Source organism: Medicago truncatula, chromosome 7, assembly GCF_003473485.1.
Source record: "Medicago truncatula cultivar Jemalong A17 chromosome 7, MtrunA17r5.0-ANR, whole genome shotgun sequence".
Classification (NCBI taxonomy): Eukaryota; Viridiplantae; Streptophyta; class Magnoliopsida; order Fabales; family Fabaceae; genus Medicago; species Medicago truncatula.
The window spans coordinates 26002721-26027703 of record NC_053048.1 but is presented as its reverse complement, the minus strand read 5'-3'; the positions used below and the strand labels follow the sequence as shown (position 1 = coordinate 26027703).

The window sequence follows — 24983 nt, the reverse complement described above, 5'->3', positions numbered from 1 at the left end:
ATTCTCTAAGCCTCAGCAGGCTTGCACCTTGTTGCTAAGTTAACCACTTAGACTTTTACAACCTTTGCTCAAACTAACACTTTAGTACCCCTAAAGCTAGATGAGACTTTGTTACAATTTGTATGGAGGTTGAATGTTTGTGAATCAAACAGATGAGGAAGAAGAAGAAGTTATCTTTAAGATAACAGAGAGTATTGATTTGCACTAAGTAAATGAAAGCCTTAGAGATTGATCAATTTCAGTTTGCAAGAGCTTCAAACAAAATCAAGTTGTTTTCTTGTATGCTTTGCAATGGTGCAAGTAATGTTGAGCCTTTGATCTCTATTTATAGAGTCTTTGGGCTCATATAGCCGTTGTAAGGTGACCAATGGTGTTATGCCACGTGTCCTGGGCCCCACAAGCTTTTACTTGAAAATCTGGGTGAACATTCTGAACATCAGAATGTTGTTGTGTTCTTCATCAGAATGATTGATATTCATGATGTTCTTCATTTGGGTTCATCAAGGATGAATGTCTGATGAGTTTCTGGGACCATCCAATACTTGACATGAGATTTGTTCAAGTTTTATCCTTCAAAAGTTACTTCTCCGTATGCATCAAAAGTTGCTTGAAAAAGTAGGATAAAGTTGAATCAAATCTGTCTTGGATTTGGTGCAGGAGAGAGAGGATAGTGGATCTGCAATCTTCATGCTCATGCTTCAAGGAGATTTGCTTGATTCACATCAGAGTACACATTATCTCTGATGCAAGATCTCCTTTTGCTAGCTTTTCCATCTTTCCACCAACTACACTATCATGGCTGGAAGCATGTGCAGAAGTGAACATTCTAATCTCAGAATGTTCCATTTGTTCTTACTTTAGGTTGATTTGTATGACTTAACTTTTAATGTAATCAAACCTAATAGTAAGATACAACTGAAGTGCAGTGAATGCATCATCTAGGACAATATTCTCATTGGAATACTCCTAGTACTTTAATGTTCATAGTCTTGGATGAACATTAAAGATCTTTTTGACATAGTTCCTTGTTCATGCCTTTATTTGTTGATAGATCCATGCAGATGTACTTTTCTGGACCTTTTATTTATGTCAATTGTACTTGCATGCTCTTCATGTTCTTGATGAATCTGGGTTGCTTATGAACAACCTTTTGAACTATCATCAGAACGTTCTGATCAACTCTCTGATCAACATTTTGAACTAACTTTCTGAACTTCAGAATTAGTTCATGGATTCAATGTCATTTGATTTTATGCATCTTAGTATGATTCAAACCTTGTTCCTGTCTTAGTGAAAACACTCAAGAGCACAAGTTAAATACTAAGGAATTAATCAAAATCCATTTAATCCTTAATCATTAAAGTTTATTATCTTTAAAATTAATTAGGGATTTTGCCTCAACAGTTCTATTGTAAGATGTTGCAGCAAGTGGAAAATGATAGCAGAAGCTGTGTCTAACTGACTTAAGACTTGCTGAATTTCAGACCACAAACCGGACATCTGCCAGGCTTGAATAGTGTAAGGGCAAGCAAAGAAAAGGTGTGACACATCCTCCCTTGTTGCTGGACATATAACACACGCTTCTGGACATTGCAAGCAAAGAAAAGGTGTGACACATCCTCCCTATGTTAATGAAATGGATATCAAAGTTAGAAGTCTATTATGGATCCTAATGATTGGATATTTAAAAGTAGCTGAGCTAATCTCCATCATCTAAAAATGATACATCTAATTTCCCAGTTTAACTGACTGAGTCCAATCCACATGGTGAACATAACATTTCTTAAAATTGTTATATCCACAGATTTCTCATGAACACATACACTATAGTCAAAGCAGCAATATGCTTGTACCACCCAGCCACATTTCCATATTCATAGGATGAAACTTATGTCGAAGCTGAAAATACATTGATATCATATCCTTTCAAGCTTTCCATGTCTCGGTCAAATTATATAAGTTTACTTTCCCCTAACTTATTTTCTTTAAAGTTATATTTAATTGATCGATACTTTATTTCTTGTTGTTTATAACTTTATAATAATTCTATTAAACCAAAATTATTTAAAGAACATAAACCCTTAAGTTTTTACGATAACAAAGCATATAAGAATAATTAGGATACTCTAATATGTGTTTAAGTGTGCAGGAAATTCTAGGTGAATTAATGAAGTTATGCCTTTGGACCTGGTCAACGCTCTGAACCTTAACGTGAAGCTTTGTGTCATATGTAAAAACAAGGCTCTATATCCAGATTAAGGTCAACCTTTGGGGAAATCAACGCTCTATGGTGCAAGCCTCTGGACCGGAGATCCTTTGTACCAAGCGTATGACTAAAAAACATGTCATTGATGTATGCAACGACTCTTTGCTAAGAAAGAAAACTTTATTCTGACTTGTGTAATTGAGTAAATTTCATTAAGAGCATCATTTATAGAAATGAATGGCTGATTCGTTGACTACAATTAATTAAAAATATCACAGCATTCAATCAGACATTCAAAGACAAGGATTTCTTTAGCAACGGACATCGAACTTCATTAAGGACAAGTTTTATCCGAAGAAACTGACTTACGCACGTAATCATACAAATTTTAACCTATTCATATACTACTGTTCTTATAATTCTTATTTGTTCATAGTATATACCTTATAATAGTCAAAGAAAATCAAAACAGATATATTTTAGTGTACTGTGCTTAATTTGTTTACCACTCTTAGAGTTTATGTCAACACAACTGTTGTAATCACTTTTTGTAAATCTCTGGATTGAGATTAGGAAGTCATATATACATCTGAGTCAAGGATATCTAGGACTAGGTTGTCTTTATAATCAGGTTTGATTATAGTGGAAAACTCATTTGGAGAGGTGCAAGGGGACTGGACGTAATATGGGGTGAACCGGGATAAATAATTTGTGTCATCTCGCTTCCCTTATTTTTTACATTTGGTGTTTATCTTTATCAGTTAAAAGAGAACCAAACGCTAAAAGAGACCAAAACAATTAACAACCCCCTGCGCCCCCTTTTTTTTTTTTTTTTGCGTTTATGACCTTCAAATTCTAAGTTTACTTTTTCCAACAATCTCAACAGTATTTCTTTGACATAAAATTATACTACTTTTTATTTTGAATTTATTAATTATCGATGAAAAGATAAATTATGAAAATTGAAGTTGATTGATATTGTTAGAAAGAAAATATGAGGCTGATCGGTATTTAAATAGAAATTAGAACTTAGAAGTAGGAAACAATCTCGATATAGTTTTAAAATGGTCTTCATTATAAAGGTACACATTCATTTTTGTCATTATAATCATATCACAATAATGGACAATGAAAATTACATAAACATCAAAATTATGTCTTCAAAGTTAATACCAATAAGATTTTTGAAATTCTAAGGTCATAATAATTTATAAATTCTACAAACACTATCATGAAAGACAAAACTTCATTTGAGTTTGTCTTATGTTGTTGACTTGGGATCTTAGAATGTACTCCTCACAAGATCTTAGATTATATTCATCTGGTGTTAATTTCAATGGACTAATCTATAATTTTAAATAAAATAAAGCTCCACCACAAATGAATGATATGATTGGACTACTCGGGTTAATATGTCTTCGATTCAAATACCGAGTTCTCAACAAAAAAAGATGAAACAACTACAATATTAATATAACTTCTTATCCAACTTCATTTGCATTTTATTAAGATTTTTTTAGGGGATTTTATTAAGATTTATCTCACAAAAGGTGAGTACACGGTCATCAAAAAATCTCAATATCACTTACTCCCTCCGTCCCTTATTATAAGTCGCAAATAACTATATCATCAAGATTAAAAAAAGGTGGTTAGTAACGATAAAGTTGTAGGTTCTTTTAAATAAATTTCCTAAATTACCCCTATTTAAAATTTTATCATTTCAAAATTCTTCTCTCTACTTTACTCCACATTTATAATCCACTATCTCTAAAATTACTCTCCCAATTACTTCATATGCAGTTATTGGAACGGTAACCAATAGACATATGAAAAGTTACTATATTTTCTTCAATTTTGATGCTAACCTTTTTTTTTTTTTTTTTTTTTCTTCAGTTTCACAATAGAACCGATGAATAAAAATTGGATATTTCAATGTTCCCTCCATATTTTCCCACCAATGTTTATTTTGGGAACTAACAATATTCCAGCTTAAATATTCAAGTACGATGTGTGTTCCAAATCATTGCTTCACAAAATGACAATAGATATTGATTTGAATTTATTAGCTGCAGATGAAGATGAAGGTATTGAGCAAATTGCTTTAGGGGAATCACAAAACATTGTACCAGACCTTAACCAGGCAGTGGAAGATGATTTTACTGTTGGCCTTGACCTCAATATGAGTTCTGAAATAAGAAGAAGTCAGAGAGAATTTGATTTGAACGAAGAACCATACTTTACAGAGAATAATTCTCCTGAAGATGACGATGACACAAATACAGAAGTGAATGATGAAGCAATCCCAAATTCCATTTTGAATTCTACTGGTACCATACTTCTTCTCTTATTGCTTTACAATTAGAATGTAGTTCAAATTACACCACTTTAATTAAGTGATGCTTCTTTTCAATCCCTGCCATTTCTTCACTCGTTCTTTCATCCACACAAGAGGGCGCTTTTTTTATGCTTATTATTTCTTTTAATACGTTCCATTTCATATTTATGAATTAATTCACTACTTCTATACCATTGCAAATAGCTAGCCTCTGAAGTTGCTTCTATTATTGATTTAATTTAATGTTACTCTAATTTTTTTTATTAGGAGATATAAATGAAGCACAAATTGATGATAGCAGCAAGCGACGTAAATTTTTAACCACTGAAGAAAGAAAATCAGTATCTCGTCTCTTGTTGCAATCTAGTGTGAATGGAAAATTAAAGAAAGGTACAACAAAAATGATTTCTTCATTGTATCCGGTTTCCATAAGAGTTATCCAGCGTATTTGGAAGCAACTAAAGGACGTCGGTGATGTGTCTCATAAAAAGACAAAAAATTGTGGACGTAAGAGAGTTCAAATCGACCACACTCAATTCCGCAATGTTCCTTTATCAAAAAGGACTACTTTAAGATCTTTATCTTGTGCATTGAATATAAGCAAGTCCTCATTGGCAAGACTTCTTAACCATGGAACTATACGGCGTCACTCTAATGCCATAAAACCATTTTTGAAAGAAGAAAACAAGATCTCTCGATTGAACTTTTGTTTGTCAATGCTTGAACGTGGTAGCATACCGCATAATCCAACTTTCACAGCTATGCATAACATTGTTCATATCGATGAGAAATGGTTATACATTACCAAGAAGTCCATGCATTATTATTTGCTACCAGATGAGGAGGAACCATTGCGCACTTGCAAGAGCAAAAATTTCATTGCAAAAGTAATGTTTTTGGTTGCTGTAGCCCGCCCGAGATTTGATGCAGAAGGGAATGAAGTATTTTCAGGAAAAATCGGTGTTTTCCCTTTTGTCACTCAAGAGCCAGCTAAAAGAAACAGTGTTAATAGAGCTGCAGGGACACTATAAACAAAACCAATAACTTCGGTAACCAAAGAAGTTAGTAGAACTTTTTTAATTGAAAAGGTTCTACCTGCCATCAGAGAAAAGTGGCCAAAAGATTGTGTACGGGATCCGATTTTTATTCAACAAGATAATGCCAGAACTCACATTGATCACAACGATGCAGAATTTTGTGAAGCGGCTAAATTAGGTGGGTTTGATATTCGCTTAATGTGTCAACCTCCAAATTCTCCTGATCTAAATGTCTTAGACCTTGGGTTTTTTAGTGCGATTCAGTCATTACAATATAAGGAAGCTCCAAAAACTATTGATGAACTTGTGAGTGCTGTGGAGCGTTCATTTGAAGCTTTTTCTGCTGTTCAATCTAATCGCGTATTTTTAACCTTGCAATCATGCATGATTGAAATAATGAAGACAAGAGGTTCAAACAATTATAAAATTCCACATATTAAGAAAGCAATATTACAAAGAGAAGGTCAACTCCCTACACAAATGAAATGTGACCCATCTATTGTGGAAGATGTTTTACAATCTTTGAGAAATGATTCTAATTGATGCCTATAGTGATCGGGTTGTGATCACATTATCTTTAATTATGTGTTTTTTGCTTCATTTCAATTTCTAATGTTACTTTTGCTTCATTTTGATGGAAAAATTCAGCATATCGTATATAGTCATCTTTTTTGTTTCATTGTCAAACATTTGCTAATAACTGGATTAAACAATGACAATTCATATGCTAATACTAACGTTGATGGGCAAGCTTGATATTAGAAATAAAAAACAGCTCATTTTCTCAAATTCATAGATGAGATCAATACCACTCTAATGAACTGAAACATAACAATGTTTAGTCAAAGAAAAACAAAATGAAATGCATGATATGTAAAAATAAATTTCCCAACAGTTGCTGCACTTGAACTTCTCATATAATCTCAACTTTTCTCCACTTGACATCCTCAGTACCAGGTTGGGAGAATGATTTCTAACATCTGCCTCACAACTTGATTCAATTCGGGTTCCAGATACAGCTTTTCACCATCATCACGTGGAAACTTGTTTAAATCAAAGTCACGTGGAGTATTTTTCTCAACTAGAAGAGCAACTTTTTTCTCCTCTTCATTATGCAGCGCACTTGAGTTGATTAAGGAAGTATTGGAATTGTTATCACTCTCTATTTTTTTTATGAGCAAAGTCTTTTCTTGAGAAGTCTAATGAACAACAAAGGAGCACTTTTCCAATTTATTTATACCACTGTTTAGACTTTAGAAAAAGCACCATTGTTATTAATGAATGGGACAGTGGCACAGAGAATTGAAAATTATTTAAGAGGAGTATGTGCTTTGGAAAATAAAACTAATTTTGAAAAGTAGCCAATTTCTGTTAATGCTCAAAACGACTATTCATTGTTTTTACTCCATATTTAAAAGTGCATGAATATAAAATGACTATTCATTGTTAATGCTCAAAATTTCTGTTAAGGGTAAATTGGGAAAAATTTAATTAATGAGGTATAGATATTATAAAACGACTTATATTTTGGGACAATTTTTTTCAAAAAAAGACGACTTATAATAAGGGACGGAGGGAGTAATATTTTTTAGGGTTAATTAAGTTTTTAGTCCCTATAAATATTAACAGTATTATGTTTAGTCCCTACAAAATAAAATCACACTTTTTAGTCCCTGTGACATTTTCCTTAAGCATTTTAGGGACCAAAACTGTTGATGGAAATTTTTTACAGGGACTAAAAGTGCTGATGGAAAAATTTATAGGGACTAAAAATGCTGATGGAAAATTGTCCAGGGACTAAAAAGTGTATTTTATTCTGTAGGGATTAAAAATAAAACTGTAAATATTTATAGGGACTAAAAACTTAATTAACCCTATTTTCTAATTATACAAGAAAACACCATATAATACTATTATACAATTTTAAACAATATTATAAATATGAATGTGTAAAAAAAAATCAGTGCCTCGAAAAAAAAATTGATGAACCAAGCAATTGGTCCAAAATGGTTAATGAATTTTATCAAATAACGAATTGTTCAGAAAAAATTTGAGTTCGATTTTTGAATAAAATAATTTTTAATCTGACTTTACTTACCTCCCAACTCTAAATTAGTAAAGCGCATTTCCTCTCAGAACTAAAGGCTTAAAAAAATTGTAGCATAAAAAAATATGAGTCTATCATAATTGATTTGCTATTGAAAATTTAAAATATGGTGTGTCTAAGCAAAGAATGAAACAACCTCAAAAGATTTGACATAATTGCATCCGGCCCTATGAATACGAAAATGTTAAATATTTTGAATGAGAATTTTATATCCATTATTTTTTTTTCCATCCATTACAATTTTATATGACTTCAAGAATTATTTTCTGCAATTGCACGCAATAATACCTCATTCACATTAAAAACAATACAATATCAAAATTGAACTTAAGCTTTATTTTAAATGTGTTTTATTGAGTTAAATCCTCTTCATTTGCTAAACATAAATGGATATTGTCATTTGGTGAGAAATAGATACAAAAAGATATATAGTGAACCCTACCTTCCATTAAGTTGGTCTCATTACTATTAATTATTTTCAAATTTTTTGTGTCTTTATCTCTTTAAATTAAAGAAATAGAGAGGATCTTGACTCCATTTGATCGGTTAAAAGGTAAGTATTATGCCCCCGTGAGTTTAACTCAGTTGATTTTGACAATGCATAAAATATGCAAGGTCTGGGGTTCAAACCTCAGTCACCACAAAAAAAAAAAAAACTAAGTATTCAACATAACAATGTAAGATATAACACCACATTACAAACTTTTAAGATATTGAATAATTTTTTGTCTTCTACGATGTTTGATGAACCAAAAAAAACGGGTTCAATTTTAAGAGCTTGATTTAATTTTATTATTTTTAATAACTACGACTAAAATTCTTTGTCAAAGAAAAATGAAAAACAGCTAACTAAAATCTAGAGAGTTAAAATTTGAAGAGCACGATCCATAGTCAGTCAATAGTCAACAGTCATGTCAATCCAAGATCACACCCATTCCCTTACGATACATCCCTCCACACCATATCCCCTCCCTCACCGCGTGTCAAAGTCATCATGAATTAATCACTTTCATTCAAATCCAAATCCAAATCCAAAAAAAATCACAACAATACCGCCAAATTTTCACGCCGCGCCTCCTCAAATTTTCAAATTCCCCCATCTTCATAACTCTCAAATTACCCCAAAACTCAAATTCAAATTCCCCAACAAAAACAACCTTAACCTAATAAAAATAATTTCATTCATTCAATTCTCAACCCCTTCTTTCTTCACTCAATTATCACACTATGGTTCGTGAACACAGAGTCGATTCATTTTACACAAAACTCCGTCAGTCCGCCCAACTTTCTTCCACCACATCCCCCGTCCTCATTTTCCCCTCAACCTCCGACGTCGATTCCCTCTGCGCACTCAAAACCCTTTTCCGTATTCTCGAATCCGATTCAATTCAATACGCATCTTACCCCGTTTCATCCTTCCGCGAAATTCATAATTATGCTAAACCCACCCCCCAAAACATTAACCACACCTCCATTGTTTTAATCAACTGGGGCTCTCATAAAGATCTTCGCAAAATACTTAACTTAGGTCCTTATGCTACTATCTTCGTTATCGATAGTCACCGTCCGATTCATCTTCATAATCTCAGTGACCAGAATGATTCTGTTGTTGTTCTTTTTACTCAAGAAGATGAAAAACAAGCGGATCTCGCTTATGATTTTGATTTTCCTCTTACTGCTCTTGCTAATGCTTCAACCACTATTGATTCGGAGTCTGAGTCTGATGACTCTGACTCCGAATCTGATTCGGATTCAGATTCATCTGAATCCGGTAAAAAATCAAGAAAGAGAAAAAGAAATTCCAATTCCGAAGATGGAGATGGAGATGAAGAAGAAGAGCGTCAAGATCCGGTGAAAATGTATAGGAAGAAGAAGAAAGAGTATTATGGATTGGGGACGTTTCATGGGAAGCCTTCAGGGTGTTTGATGTATGAGCTAGCTCATTTTCTGAGGAGGAATACCGATGAATTGCTTTGGTTAGCGTGTGTGGCGTTGACCGATCAATTTGTGCACGAGAGGTTGAGTGATGAGAGGTATAGTGATGGTGTTATGGAGTTGGAGCAGTATATTAATGATTCTGGGAATTTGGATGTGGTGAATTCGGTTACTTTGAAAGATGGGACGAAGATTAGGGCACCCAATTCGTCCAGGATTGCTTATGAGGATGAGCCGAAGCTGATGCTGTTGCAGGAGTGGAATTTGTTTGATTCGATGTTGTGTAGTTCGTATATTGCGACTAAGTTGAAGACGTGGAGTGATAATGGGATGAAGAAGTTGAAACTGTTGTTGGCTAGGATGGGGTTTGCGTTGTCGGATTGTCAGCAGAAATTTCAGTATATGAATGTTGAGGTGAAACGTAAGATGAAGAAAGAGTTTGAGAAGTTTTTGCCGGAATATGGACTTACTGATTTTTATTATCGTGGGTTTTTGAGGATTCATGGTTATAGTTCTAGGGTTTCGGCTGCTGATGTTGTTTATGGCGTGACTGCGCTTTTGGAATCGTTTGTGAATTCAGATGGGTCGTGTGCTTCGATGCAGTTTAATGTGGCGTTTGATGCACTTTCATTGAACAATGTTGATAAACTCAAAGATGGGATGCAAAAGGCTATTAAGGTTCAGAGGGCAATTTTGAGGCAGGGAAGTCTTGCGATTATGAAAAACGGGTATATTCGAAGTGGAAGGAAGTTTAGATGGTTGAAGCTTGACGAATCTGCGGATTCTAAACTGTTGGGGTATCCTCAAGCTTTGACAAAGTTTTGTTATTTTCTAATGGATGCTTTGAGAGAAAAGGGTGCGAGGATGAAGCCTTTGATCTGTGCTTGTATGTCTCAGGAACCAAATAAAGTTCTTGTTGTTGGGGTTTGTGGGAGGCCTCGTTTGGCTGCTGCTCAAGGAAATGCGTTCGGGGTTGCGTTTAGAAGTGCAGCTGAGGACTCTGACAGTGAGTTTTTCCATGAGTTGTTTGAGTCTTCTTGGATAGTGTTAGAATCTAAAGCAGTTAATTCTTTCATGGTTAAGTTGACTGAGAAACTTTGATGCTGTACTGAGCTTGATGACTCATTTCATTTATCTTAATTTGTTGTATTATGATTTATAGCATCCTCGATTTAAATTGTACCTTTTACACTGTTTTTACCTCAGTCACCTTATGATTTGTTGAGTAGTTACTTTCATGTAAACATATTAACACTACAATTTCAAATTGATGTTGAAATGGTGAATACTTCCTGGATGAAGTTCACATATCAAATTAACAGTGCTAGAATGTAATGTTAAAGATGACCTATTGTTATAGAATTAATTCATGTTTGATTTTGAAGTATTGCAAGTTCATAAGGATAGGTTCAGTTCTGATGCAGTCTGAAGTCCAATCTTCATGTCATGATTGTTTCTAGGTGTTTTTCTTGCTTTACAAGAATACTCAAATCTTCTGACTGAGAGTAGTATGTTTCAGGTCTTGTGTTTATCAGTGTTTTCTTTGTTTGGTTGGATAGTAACTTTACAAACCAAGTTTTCAATAACCATGAGTTTTATACACCCTCACGGCCTCACTGATCACATTGTTTCCCTTGTATCATGTTATTTTAATAATTTCTAGAGTTTCAGAAGTGAGTGTGAGCTATTTCCTTATAGATCTCCACTTCCTGAAGTTGTTTATTCAAAACAGAATTTACAGATGAACATCTTGCCAAATTAGGTCTTTTAGTTTGTTTCAAGTTCTGATCTCATCCTTTCAACAAAAGTGGATAGTTTTGTACTGTTTGAGATGAAAATTTTCCTGACATTTCCTTGTATTATTTTGGCAACTGCATTTGCTGATCACTGGAAGCAAGATTAGTTTCGGAACTCATCAGACAAACTAAACTTGCTTGGATTTGAACCAAAATAGGGGTTTGTGCAGTTACTCAGCTGTATCCCCCTTTTTGTGTGGAGGTAAAAGTCTCGATGCTAGTCCCAACTTTTTTGCTTTTTGTTTTTTGCATTCACAACTCAAGTCCGTGTTTGTAAAATTAAATAACCACGGTGTCACTGCACAACACACTAACCATGATTTCCAACTTTTATAAATCCATGTTGGATTAATATAGGGATGCGAGAAAACCCCACAAAACATGAATCCGAACATACTTTAAAAGTAAAAAAATTGTCGATTTTAGTGGTACATTCAGTCCCTGCGGTTCTTTTGGCTGATTGCTAGATCTTGTGTTACAGGCTTACCATAAATATTTGTCTTGTGTTTTGTATCATGAAGAACTTCTTAGCTGTTTAAAATGTCTTGTTAAATAAATGTCATTGCCGATGCTTGTGGCATGATATGCGTTTGTTGTTTTCTACATTTGTTGCTTTAGTTTCCCCTCTGATCAAAAAAAATATCTTGTTAAATATATGGTGATTGAGAATTTGACATACTCTTGTACATGTACTACAACATAAGTACAAACTAGTACTTTTCTAGTTATAGATCAAAGTTTTGATGGTACATGTTGACATTGCTTTTGTACACGTACTACAACACTATATACACACTGTAGCTCTGTTCCAATAATAGATCAAAGTCTTGATGGTGCATGTTTGACATTTTTATATTCTTTACAAGATAAGTTACCGTGTTTTGGATCTATACTATTATGTTATGTTTGGATGAAATGCAAACAGAAATCCCTTTGGTCTAAGCTTATTTAAATTGTCATGCTGACAATTTAAGCTTATTGTGAATTGGTAAGGTCTAAATGCTAACAGCGTCCCACAGAGAAATCATATTGGCTATATGTGTTTGGAAAGACTCCATAATACTACAGAAGACAAAACTGTAAAATTGTCCTTTTGCTTTGATAGAAGTTTCCATTTCCATAGCAGCGTAGCTAGATGTTTGGTCTATGATCTTGGGGTCATTGATTTTTATGATTTATACTCTTGTTTTAAATTGTACTTTTTACACTGTTTTACCCCATTTACCTTCTGATTTGTTGACTTGATACTTTCATGTAAACATATTAACACTTTGCCTTCTGATTTGTTGACTTGTTACTTTCATGTAAACATATTAACATTATTTGTTTTTGCTTTTAAAGTATTGGAAGTTCATATGGATAGGTTGGTTCAGTTCAGATGCAGTCTGAAGTCCAATTATCATGTGATAATTGTTTCTAGGTGTTTTTCTTGTTCTACAAGAATACTCAAATCTTCAGACTGAGAGTAGTTTGTTTCCGGTCTTGTGTTTATCAGTGTTCTCTTTGTTTTGTTGGATAGTAACTTTACCAACCAAGTTTTCGATAACCATGATTTTCTTACTTTTTTTCTCTCTAGTTTTACACAGCCTTCTCCTAGATCACACCCATCATATTTTTTCTCTTGTATGATCTTGTTATTTATATAATTTGTAGAGCTTCAGAAGTGTGACTGTCAGCTATTTCTTTGCAGATTTCCATTACTCACTGAAGTTATTTCTTCAAAACAGAATTTACATATGCATATCTTGCCCAATTACGTCTTTTAGTTTATGTTTTAAGTTCTGATCTCGTCCTTTCAACAAAATTGGATAGTTTCGTACCTGTTTGAGATAAGAATTTCCTGACATTTCGTTACATTAATCTGACAAGTGCATTTGCTGATCTCTGGAAGCAAGATTAGTTTCTGAATTTATCAAACAAATTAAACTTGTTTGGATTTAAACCACATAGGGGTTTGTGCAGTTATTCAGTTGAATCCCTTTTTTGTATGTCATAGTCCCATGTAACTATTTTTTGTTTTCTGCATTCACAACTAACCCAGTGCTCATAAAATTAAAGATGCACGGTGTCGCTGCACGGTGCACCGACTCTGATTTTCAACTTTTATAAATCCATGTTGAATTAACATGGGAATGTGAGAAAATCCCACATAACATGGATCCAAACATACTGTAAAAGGAGGGGAAATGTCGATTTTTGTTGTGCATCCCTGTGGTTCTTTTGGCTGATTGCTAGACCTTGTTTGTCTTGTGTTTTGCATCATGAAGAACTTCTTAGCTGTATAAAATGTCTTGTTTGTGACTTGTGCAACATATGGTGATTGACAATATGACATACTTTTGTACACGTACTAGAACATAAGTACAAACTAGTACTGTTCTAATAATAGACTTCTCCCAAAGTCTTGATGGTGCATGTTGACATTGAAGCTGACATTTTTATATACTTTATAATATAAGTTAATAGTATATTGGGTCTATACTATTATGTTGGGATGAAATGCAAACCAAAATCCATTTGGTCTAAGCTTATTGAAATTGTCATGTTGACAATGTAAGCTTATTGTGCATTGGTAAGGTCTAAATGCTAACAGCATTTGAGCATACTACAGAGAAATCATATTGGATACACTGTCTCTGCAAATCAAAGACTGCATAATACAGAAGCTGTAAAAATGACCTTTTACTTGTTCCCTTTGCTAGATGTTTGGTGGTATATGATCTTTGAGTGTTCGATATTGTTGAATCCTAAAGTATATCTGAATTTATCTCCATTTGTAATCTTAAAGTATCTGATATCTTGGATTATCCATTAGGATTCGTTTTTGTCACTTAGCTATTATTAGTATCTAATATCTTCAAATTCATGGTATGTGTATAATTAGTTGCAATTAATGATGGGCTGTTTCTTCAATTCACAAGCTGGACCATATGGTTTAATGATGTCAATAAAAGCTGGTTATGGAGAACCATTTTTGTCAAAAAAAAATAATATTAAAATAAATTGCTAAGAAATTTTAGTGACAAATGTAGAAATCTTATAATTTGGAGGGAGGGACTGATTTAGCAATAATCAGCAAAGACAACCACACAACTAAGCTTAATAAAGTCATTAACACTGTATCCTCTGTAAGTGGATCTTTATTGATCAAAATCAAGAGTTTGTAAAATGGTCTACCCATTGGAAATTAGAGTAAAACCTGTTCCAATTAAGTTGTGACTGAGATTAGCCATAAAATGAATTAATATAGTTTGTGCTTTTGAAACTTATTCCACTCCAGTGGCACTCTTCTAGTTTGTACCCTGCAATATTTTTCACATGACTTTGCTATGTTTCTGGATGTTATTATGTTAATTCTTAACATAATACGGATCGATTTACACCAACAAGTTAACAATTAACATACTAACATTGTTGTTTCAAAAAAAAATGGCAGGGGAACATAAAGGTAACAAATTGACAACCTAAAACATTAACTCATCTAAGAACCTACTTGATCTTCAATGACCAACAAAAATATCTACTTCCAATACAGTTTGGTTATTGAATTATTTTGTGTTAAACTAAACTAGAACTGGAATCACAAATCATAAGTCATCATAGAAGAATTATGTAACAAATATTATAGATCTCAGATAAATACAGAAAAATTGAATTTAAAGTGTGGCAGTTACTTATACAAAAGATCACAATCTTGCATGGAAAGCGTGCTTACTGATCAAATTAAAGGAAGATACACGTGGGATATAAATTCAAGACAACGGCACTTCTGCGATGTTTATCCTCGGACAGAGAGAGCCTTAAATATTTACATATATAAACGAGTAGAATTTAGATCCTCTAAAGTGAGGTGTGCACTTTGAAGAGTGAAGTGCGGGTTAACTGCAATGAATTACGAATATGTGTATAACACACTATCAAATTGCTAAAATATCAACCGTTGACAGTTGTAATTCCGCACTTTACCCTTTAAAAATACACCCCTCGTAATAAAGGAGTAAAATTATAGGAGTAGTACACGCCGCACGACCGTTCACAACACTATTCTTATCTTCTTTTCTTCTTGAATATAAATCGCACTTTCAATAATCATTTTCTACCCCAGAAAAAGCAGCAACCCTGGAAAACCAAGAACGAGAAGCGATGAAGCATCAATATGGTAAGCATTTATCACGTCTTAATAAGCAGGTGTTGTAAGTATACCTGAGCTTTGTCATTCGCAGGTTGGTTTCGGATAACATATGATCTCCCGTTGGGTGTGCCTGGCGTATTTCCAGCCGCAACATGCTTCTCCTCACGCACTTTGTTGAAAATGTGAGTATAGCCATCAGCAGATGCAGGATCACTCTCATCCCACTCACCAAACTTTGGAACAGCAGCACTTTTATCAGGCTGCCAAATCAGAGTCATATAAACACAGAAAAACTCAAATCAATTGTGAAGGGAACTTTCATAAAGATTCAAAAGTCGAACGCATAAAAATAAAAATTTCAATCACTGATGCAATATATATTCAAGATTTTTACATTTCATGAACTACCTCTGTTCCTTTTTAAGAGCGTTTAAGGTTGTTTTACATAAAATAAGAAAATCAATAATTTTTATTGATTTTGATTAAAAAAAAACAATTATACCCTTGGCTGTTTATTATCTTATTGCACATATTTCTCTCTTTACAATAAATAGATAAGGGTATAATTGACAAAATAGTAGTTAATGTTGCATATAACTTTGAAATCGACAAGTAAATAACAACACTTAAAAAAAAAATCAGTTATAAAAGAACAGAGGGAGTACGTGATAGAACAGGATAACAGAAAAGAAAACTAACAATTTCATCATCTCGGTTAACCGGTCTCAATCGGGATCTTCCAGGTGTACCATGACTGCTGTCATATGTACTCTTTCCTTCCCAAGAAGGACTATCTCTGCCAGGGGTTTTAGCCTGGCGATGAAGAGGTGAACGTTCGACACTGTACTCTGAGCTAGCAGTACTTTGTCTTGAAGGTCTTCTGCGGCTATCAGCAGAACCTACTCCATGACCTCCAGGACGAGCCGGCGAGTTAACAGAATGCTTAACATCGCCCTCCTCCTTGTTCTTTTGTAGATCGTTATGTGTTAGTCTCACCGTTCCTTTTTCTGATTGATTCTCTGAACTAACTCTTGGTTTTGGAGGAATTACGTCATCAGAAGATGAATTTTGAAGAACTAAATCTGGATTTTCCTCCGGATCGTTTGGGTTAATCATTTTGGAGCCAGGTCGACTTTTCCGAGCTTTGTCGAAATAAACTGTATAAGGAACGTCATCTTCGCCTTCCCAATTGCCAAACTTTGGAACATGAGAACGTTGCTGCCAAATTAACACAAATTGAAGAGATCCTATCAAGTCAAGTTTCAATAAAAATACTGTAATACAGGTTTTAAATGCTAACAGCTATCCTTTTTGTACCAAAATCAGTGTTAATAATAGGTAAATAACGGAGAAAGGTACTAATTTACGCATATATCCATTCTGAGATTGATATAGAAATTATTCCAATTTACCACCAAAGCAAAATTTAACACTGCAAATAGTAAACATAATACAATATCTTGTTCAAGCCATCCATTTCCCTCTAGAATTCAGAAAACATGAAATGAAGACTGCATGTAAGAATAGTTTTTAATCAATTTTCAATAACAACCATCAAGCCTTATTCCACATGGTGGAGTCAGCTAAAAATTCATCTTTCATATTATTATACTGAAAGGAAAAACACACGGTTAAAAGACACATTTTTATTTTCATGCATATACCTTTTTAACACTATTCTAGAATGAATTATATCAAATAATCATCTTTTACGCTAAAGTGAACTTAAGCCATTGCAGCCATATTGGTCCAGAAACAGACAACATAACGAAAAGGTTCATGCAATTTGAAGTTTATAAACCTTAATTATATGTTGTTTCTACTTACTACAATGGTATTCTAAGACGTCTCTTGGTACAACTTATTGGAATTGAGCAAAGAAGCTCGTCACATTTTACCGCAGAGAACTAGTTTCTTATATGAGAATATCACTATTTATATTAGATTCAGTCCATTAACATTTAAACAACATCCAGACTGTTCTTCATTACTACTCCAGAGCCGAGAACAAATACTATACAAATAATAGTTTTTTTTTTGGTACAAGAACAAATAATAGTATTACTATTGAAAATTCTTTAATATGCTTAAATTTCAATAAATAACAATATTTATCAAGTCCATTGTCCTGTTATATAAAATTTAATATTCCAAATGCTCTATTGTAAAGCTAGTTAATTTAGTAAAAAAAAATAAAAAATTAATCTTGAGGAAAAGGCTAGGAATTAATCAGAATAAACCATCAATTTAGTCCCTGAACTTTCAACCTCTCACCAATTCAGTCCCTAAACTATAAAAAATATACTAAATAGTCCCTAAACTATATGAAATTCATCAACTTAGTCCCTGGTATTGACATTTTTGGGGCCAAATTGATGGATATTCATATACTTTAGGGTCTAAACTGATGAATTTTGCATAGTTTGGGGACTATTTAGTATATTTTTATAGGTAGGGACTAAAGTGAAGAGAGAGTGATAGTTTAGGGACTAAGTTGATGGTTCATTCAATTAATCATGTTGATGGGATATGCACATATGACATATCAAACTGCAAACAACCAGCTGCCAAAGAAACAAAGTTATCGTGATTTCGTAATCACATAATGTGATCACCATTATTCTAGTGCTGGTATATAGTGTCGCATATATTGTTTCCTCAATATAACTTTTCACCAAGTCTCTTAACTCTATCCTGCAGGTGCAGGGTTAAAGTTTTTGTTTCCTCTGTTACAACATCAGTTCAGAAACAATGCTATTCCATCCAACATTAACATCTAGCTTATAATTATGTTTTCATTTTTTGTCTACCTTAAGGTAGTTGTTGTAGACGGAACTTCACAAAAGATGATTCAAAATCTCTTCATGTGCCAACACTATTACAGCTCAAACAATGTTATAGTTTAACACTAGCTGCTTGTTTTTTCTGTTTCAATTCAACCAAAAATTAAATTTATAAATTCCTGTTTTTCTATCCATGGAAACAAAACAAATCCATTCATAAGACGAACTTAAATTTCGAGCACCCCGGTCTGATTTTTTATGTTAATTTCCATCATAAACTAAGAAAATCATCACACGGGCCATAATTCTAATTGAATTGCTCTACGAAAAACCAACACGTTTCATACATAACACTAACACATAGACATCACTAATATAGTCATGTGTAGGTTTCATATCAGTGTCGGATATCAGAAACACTTTCAATATGAAGTGTCGGTGCCAATAGCATAATAGTACACAGAGACATAAGTTATAACTAATAATTTCCTACCCTTTTCCTAAAATTGTTTCAACATAACAGTAAACAAAAAACATGTTAAAAACAAGACCAAACAATGATCAAAGACAAAAGAAGAGAGAGAAAAGAGAGAGAGAAAAAACTCACTGTGGTCATCTGATTGAGAAAATAAGCACAACCCAAAAATTGTAGAGATGAATTGTTGAAGAAAGTAGAGATTTTTGGTTGGATCAGAGGCTTTAAAGATGACAACTCAGAGTCCTCCGTACAATTTCAAAGACTCAATAAGAAGTGATTATTGAAACAAAAAAAGAAAGAAAGAAACTTTTGAGTATAGAAAAGAGGTTTATGTTTATCAACCTATCACCGGCGCCACCGGTAATGTTTGACTATTCTATCAAAAATTGAAAATGCTACGTAAACATGTTTAAATTAATTTGATTTTTTTTTTATTATGTTAACGCTGCTTATAGTTCCGAGTTTGACATAAAGATAACTAAAGTTTAATAAAGAATTATTAAATGTATAATTGATTGAAGTTCTCTTAAATGATTTGTAATATTTATTAATCAATTGAGTTCAGTGAATTTTGTTTATCATCTATATATTTTAAAATGATTTGTTTATTATGATAAATTGAATGTAATTGGCTTTCGTTTGATTTGGATGATAATGTTAAAATAAATTCAATGCTTGAGAAAAAAGTAATTCAATAGTTATTAAAAAAAAAATCAATTATTTTGTCAATTGTTTCTCTAAAATCAATTTGGTATATATAATGGTTAAGATGTGAACATTTTAAACTCAAACAAGACAATTTGAAGTGTCTTTAAATTTTTTTGTCCAAGACTCCAAACTTTAAACCGCCGGTTAAGTTGAAAGAGATATTTTACCATCGTATAAAAATATTTTTGGTAGATAGAAACTATTCCATTTAAAAAAAAATAAGAGGAACAATATAAGTTGGAATATAAAAAAACAATTGCGAGCTATCATAAGGGAAGGGTTTGTATTTCATGTTGGTGTTGTCTATGAAAAACATCCTAAATTTTGTAATAACTATCAGACTTTAGGTCATCACATATCTCAATGTAACAAGTTGAAGCATGGAAAAATGATTTCAAGTAATAAGCAGGATAAACCTAAAGCACAAGAGGTTGTGATAACAAAAAAAATTCACTAATCAGGGTGAGAAAAACCCTAAAATTATTGCTTCCCCTTTGCCTTCTTTAGTAGCAAATGCAGAAATTTTAGATACAAACATCGATAGTCTTGCACTAAAAATCATGATGTTGATCTCATTCTCATTGTGGAGTTAGATGGCAACACTGTTCTACCAGATTCCCCATCAGATCAAAGCAAGATTGATAACATTCGTGAAGAAGCATCTGATGCAAATCTCTGTCGTGTAGAGTTAAACAAGGATATGGTACCGATAGATAATGCTCAAGAAGAACTAGGTAGGGCCATAGTGGCGACAGACTCTAACTTGTCACACTTTAGTGAAAATGTTATTCATGACATGCAAGTTTTAGGGCTGGTTCCTACTGTGGCTCAACAAACTATGGATTTTCTGAGTGATTCATGGGCTAACATGGGTCAAAATGAAGATTTTGTTAATTCATACTCAAATCAACAATTTCAGTTGGTGGTTCCAAAGAAAAAGAAAAAGAAATTAAAGCAGCACTCTGATACTAGCAAAGGGTTTTAGGTTGGGGCTTCCAGTCGTTCGCCTCGCTAGCATTATGGTTTAATGTTGCTCCACTAGCTCCTGGTTGGTTTATCTGTTTTGCATTTTTTTTTCCTTTTTTTTTTTTTTTCTTTTCTTTTATCCTCGAGGGTTTTGGTTTATATCCCCCCTCTCTTTTATACTTTTTTTCTATCTATATATTTTAAGGTGCTGTAGTTGGGGATCCCTCTGCACCCTTTCTTTTGCTTAAAAAAAAAAATTGCGAGCTATCATATTAATTTGCCTTTTGATAAACTCAAATGAATAATTTCGATAAATTCAAGACCAACTTACACCTACATAGAATGTTTGATAATGGAGTACCCCCTGCATGCATATGTAATGTTCGCCACCCCTCTCTTTGAATGCACTTAAATATAGTGTTTAAATTCTCAAAATAATAGATAACCCAATTTCCAAATCCAAAAATGCAAAGTAAGGCTGCAGAGTGACATTTGTGACCAAACTATATGGAGTTACTATAGTTAGTTCTTAGCTCAGTTTTAAGTTTTAAGAGAAGGTTCCCTTGAGATTCAATTATATCATTATGAGCTTGACGCATATTTCAACAATATCCAAAAACATTCTCTTTCACTAATTTGTTTTGATCGGTAGAGTAATTTGTTTTGTGTTTACTCTCATGATTACTAATTTTTTTTCAGTCATGAAGCTTGTGAAAACAAGACTTTGCAATAAAATTGAAGATGGATTTCATGTAGAGATGCTTTAACTAGTTATATTGAATTAAAAAAAAATAAAAATATTGCAAGTGACATTCAAACGTAATATACCTCTTTAAGAATGTGCCTAGCTCGTAGCTAGCTGCTAGGTTTAGGTAGGAATCTCTCTTTGAACACAATTTTAATATTACCACTTACTGATGTCTTAGACTAATTCGTGCCCACATGGCCGTTTAATTAATATACTTCCAAAAACATGTAGGTATAGTATAGGTATACATCGGAATGATAATTTACAAAGAAAATTCTGCATGCAAAAAATATGTTGGTTCACCTCAAAACAAATACCAACTAATTTATTAGGTTATATTAAGACAATATTATACGAACATTTTTTTTTAAAGACAATATTAATAAGTACTGATTTTGGTTTGTAATAATAAACTCGGAAATTAATTTACATGCGTTTTAAAATATATTTTAACAAAGTTCAAAACCAATGATTTTAAAATATTTCACAATGGCGTTTTTTTAATAAATAATGACTTATTATAATTGATATTTTTATAAAAAACTTGATGAGTTTTTTTGTCTTTTAGAATAAAAACATTTAAGTTAGATGAAGTATTCATTAAAAAATGCCGAAAATGTGGATCCCTCTTGGTAGATTGTCTAATTGCATGACATAAAGTCCCATACCAGCTGTTATGGGCCGGCCGGGACACTAGGTAGTTGGATATTTTTAGCTAGTAAAATAAAATAGCATTAAAAATGAAATACAGCCTTCATATTTAAAAAATATATTAATTATACATAAAAATAAAAATATTTTACATATGTATCAATTAATCTACTGTCACATCGTTTAATAACTAAAAGTTAAATTGACTTTGACAATGTGAGTCAATGTATCTAATATACAAAATGTTTTAGTAGTAGTAAATAATCAAATATCAAATTCATATATATGGTAACCAATAATATGATTTTCAAAATAGAATATAACAATCTTAGTAGGTAATATATGATTTTTCTTTTTTAGGTTTAAATTTCATTTGAGTACACCAGAAAAAATATCTTTTTTTTGGTTACGAAAAAATATCATTTGATGATTGCATGGAAAATATACTTCATGACTATACAATAAAAACAAATTAATCTTCAAAAGAAAGTTTGTAAAGAGGAGACGAGTGGTGGTAAATTTGAAGAGGATAATATGGACTAAAATGCTATTCTGGATAATAAAATTGTAAATTTTGAAACTCGTTTGATTTGTCTGGTTGATTAAGTCTATACAAAGCGATGCTCGTTGGTTCTGGCTATGGAGTTCCACAAATAGATAGGGAGATTGAATCTTTTGGATTAGTCGGTTATTAGGTCGAATACAAAATTTTAAAATGAATATTATAAATTTTGGCAATTTGAAACCGCAAATTTAAGAAATATCAAATTGTTAGTGTTAATTGCCTAACGTATGACAAAATGTTTTCTCCATCACATATACTAACTGTATTAGAAATGTTGATGTGTAACACTATAAGTAACATTGTGATTTGTTCAAATAATGTCACATTACAGAAAGAAGAAAAAAAACATAAAATACATACAATTTTTTTTTTGGTGACAATTAGAGTACCCATGGAAGAATGGTGGGTAATTTACCTTAACCAATACACATTAGCCACATAAGCACATTTTTAAGTGATATTCATGAACTATCTTGACCCCACCAACAAATTGTTCATTTTCATTGGTTGGTGGATAAATTATCCACCATTCTTCAAAGGTAATCTAGAAAAAACCTTTTTTATTATTAGAAGATAACATATATAAAAACACTACAAAGGATACTGAATACTCGCATTTGTTGTGTCTTTCAACAATAGCAAGTTTACTCTTTTTTTATTCAGGCAAGTTTACTCTTAATTATTCACACCCAAAAGAAAAAAACAATTTACTCTTGTTGTGTAATAAAATTGTTGATGGCGACCATTTCAATATGCCATTTAGTAACAATGATGCTCGATTCAGAAGTTCTAGCTCAACTAGTAAAATGCCGAAATTGTTAGGTCGGATGCCATGATCGGGGTTTGAACTCCGGTATCTCCACTTATGTGTGTGAGTATAATGGCTTTGCCAATTCGTCTATCAATAAAATAAAATAAACAATGATGCTCGAGGATTAGATAGAAAATTATCATTTATAATTATATTATATATATATATATATAAATAGGAGGTACAGATGAATGACATATGGTAATGTACGCATGAATCAATTGAACATGAGGTTGTTCCATAATGCTCAATTGTAACTTAATTATTGGTTAAATATTTTGGAACCAACATGCACACATTTGAAATATGCTTGAAAATGTTAAGAGGGGTTATACATGTAAGAAGGAAACAAACGTATTTCAATCTCTTACTGGATTGTAGCAAAAAAGTCGTGTGCGAATTGGAAGGGAAATTATGTCCTGTGAGAATCTCTTCAGAAAATTTTGGCTTAAATATATTTTTGGTTTTTGTAAATATATAAATTTTTTATTTAACTTTTAAAGATTTCTTCAACTTTTAGTCCTAATTTTTTTTTTTTCTATCATAACTTTTGCTTCCGACTTTTAGTCCCCCAATCAGTGGTGGCTTGTATTTATGCGAAGTTATAAGCTAAAATTTGTTGTCCCTATCCAATTGTGGCTCGAGGAATTGTGCTTACAAATTGAAATTACCTGAGGGATCACGAGTGCACCCAATGTTCCACATATCCTTGCTCAAGAAGACAATTGGGAATTACAATGAAGAAGAGGAACTACCAGACCATTTAGAAGGAGATGGGAATGATATAGGTGAGCATGACACAGTGCTAGCATCACGAAGGGTTCAACTTATATTCACATTTTATTTTACTTTCTCTCTATCTATTACTTTGACTTTCGTGTAAATACATACTTTTCTTTGTAAAAATATGGTTATCCGTTAAGTTGTCAAATATTGTGCCACTATGTTTGAAGTTTTGTGTTGTTCATTGGGTGGAGACACTTAATATATGTTTGGATTAGCTTTTGCATGGCAAATATCATGTCCCGAGACAAGTTAGACCTGAAAATCCTAAAGCTACAAAAAGTAAGCTTTTGTAAAAACATGAAACCACTGTTAAATCAAACAAACACTTAATTGGTTTTATATTTAAGGTTTTTGAGGTACTATGATAAGGAAAAATTTACCCGATCTGTACTTCTACACTTGTATCTTCTCCCTACAAACTACTAAAAATATCAATTGTATCCTTTTTGTATTTGATTTTTTACATTTTATTTTTCACTCTCAATTTCAACCTTTTCGAATCTAGCGTAAGTTCGTTCATCCCCCACATGAGTTTTCCAATTTGAAAAGTTTTCTAGAAAACTTCACTTCAACCTTTCATCTTGTAATGCATGACATCTCACTTAAAACTCCATGTCAACACCATTAACATCAAGACTTGACAAAGGGATCAATTTGATAGACGTTGAACAAATCCAAGAACGTTCTACCTATTTCGATTAATTTGGGTTAAAATTGATCAATTTGTGAAAATTCAAGGATAAAAAAGCGCAACCAAAAAACATTGTTGCTAAATTATTTAGTTGTATTGCAGCCACGATTGTGTTACAGTTGCTTTATACACCGATGTGATTACAAATTGCAAATTCGCAATCACATTAAGAGATGTTATTCATGATTTAAAACTTTGATGGACGATATCGAAGTAAACGATTGTGTTATTCATGAATTGTTATCTGA

General features: G+C 32.7%; 3 protein-coding genes across 3 annotated transcripts; 2 read left to right on the top strand and 1 right to left on the bottom strand.

The window, feature by feature from the left end:
* Nucleotides 1-4241: 4241 nt before the first annotated feature.
* On the top strand, nucleotides 4242-6121 carry LOC11436577 (uncharacterized). Its single transcript, XM_039827940.1, has 3 exons — nucleotides 4242-4533; nucleotides 4809-5545; nucleotides 5630-6121. Exons 1-3 carry the CDS (start codon nucleotides 4242-4244, stop codon nucleotides 6119-6121), a joined length of 1521 nt encoding a protein of 506 aa, XP_039683874.1.
* A 2617-nt stretch (nucleotides 6122-8738) lies between these two features.
* LOC25498263 (cell division control protein 45 homolog) lies at nucleotides 8739-10986 on the top strand. The gene has a single exon (XM_013593148.3). The coding sequence runs from the start codon at nucleotides 8913-8915 to the stop codon at nucleotides 10719-10721; it is 1809 nt and encodes a 602-aa protein (XP_013448602.1). The 5' UTR covers nucleotides 8739-8912; the 3' UTR covers nucleotides 10722-10986.
* A 4043-nt stretch (nucleotides 10987-15029) lies between these two features.
* LOC25498261 (RPM1-interacting protein 4) lies at nucleotides 15030-19147 on the bottom strand. Its single transcript, XM_013593144.3, has 4 exons — nucleotides 18939-19147; nucleotides 16248-16766; nucleotides 15620-15808; nucleotides 15030-15535 (listed from the first exon to the last, which is right to left on the bottom strand). Exons 1-4 carry the CDS (start codon nucleotides 18945-18947, stop codon nucleotides 15506-15508), a joined length of 747 nt encoding a protein of 248 aa, XP_013448598.1. The 5' UTR covers nucleotides 18948-19147; the 3' UTR covers nucleotides 15030-15505.
* Between the last annotated feature and the right edge of the window lie 5836 nt (nucleotides 19148-24983).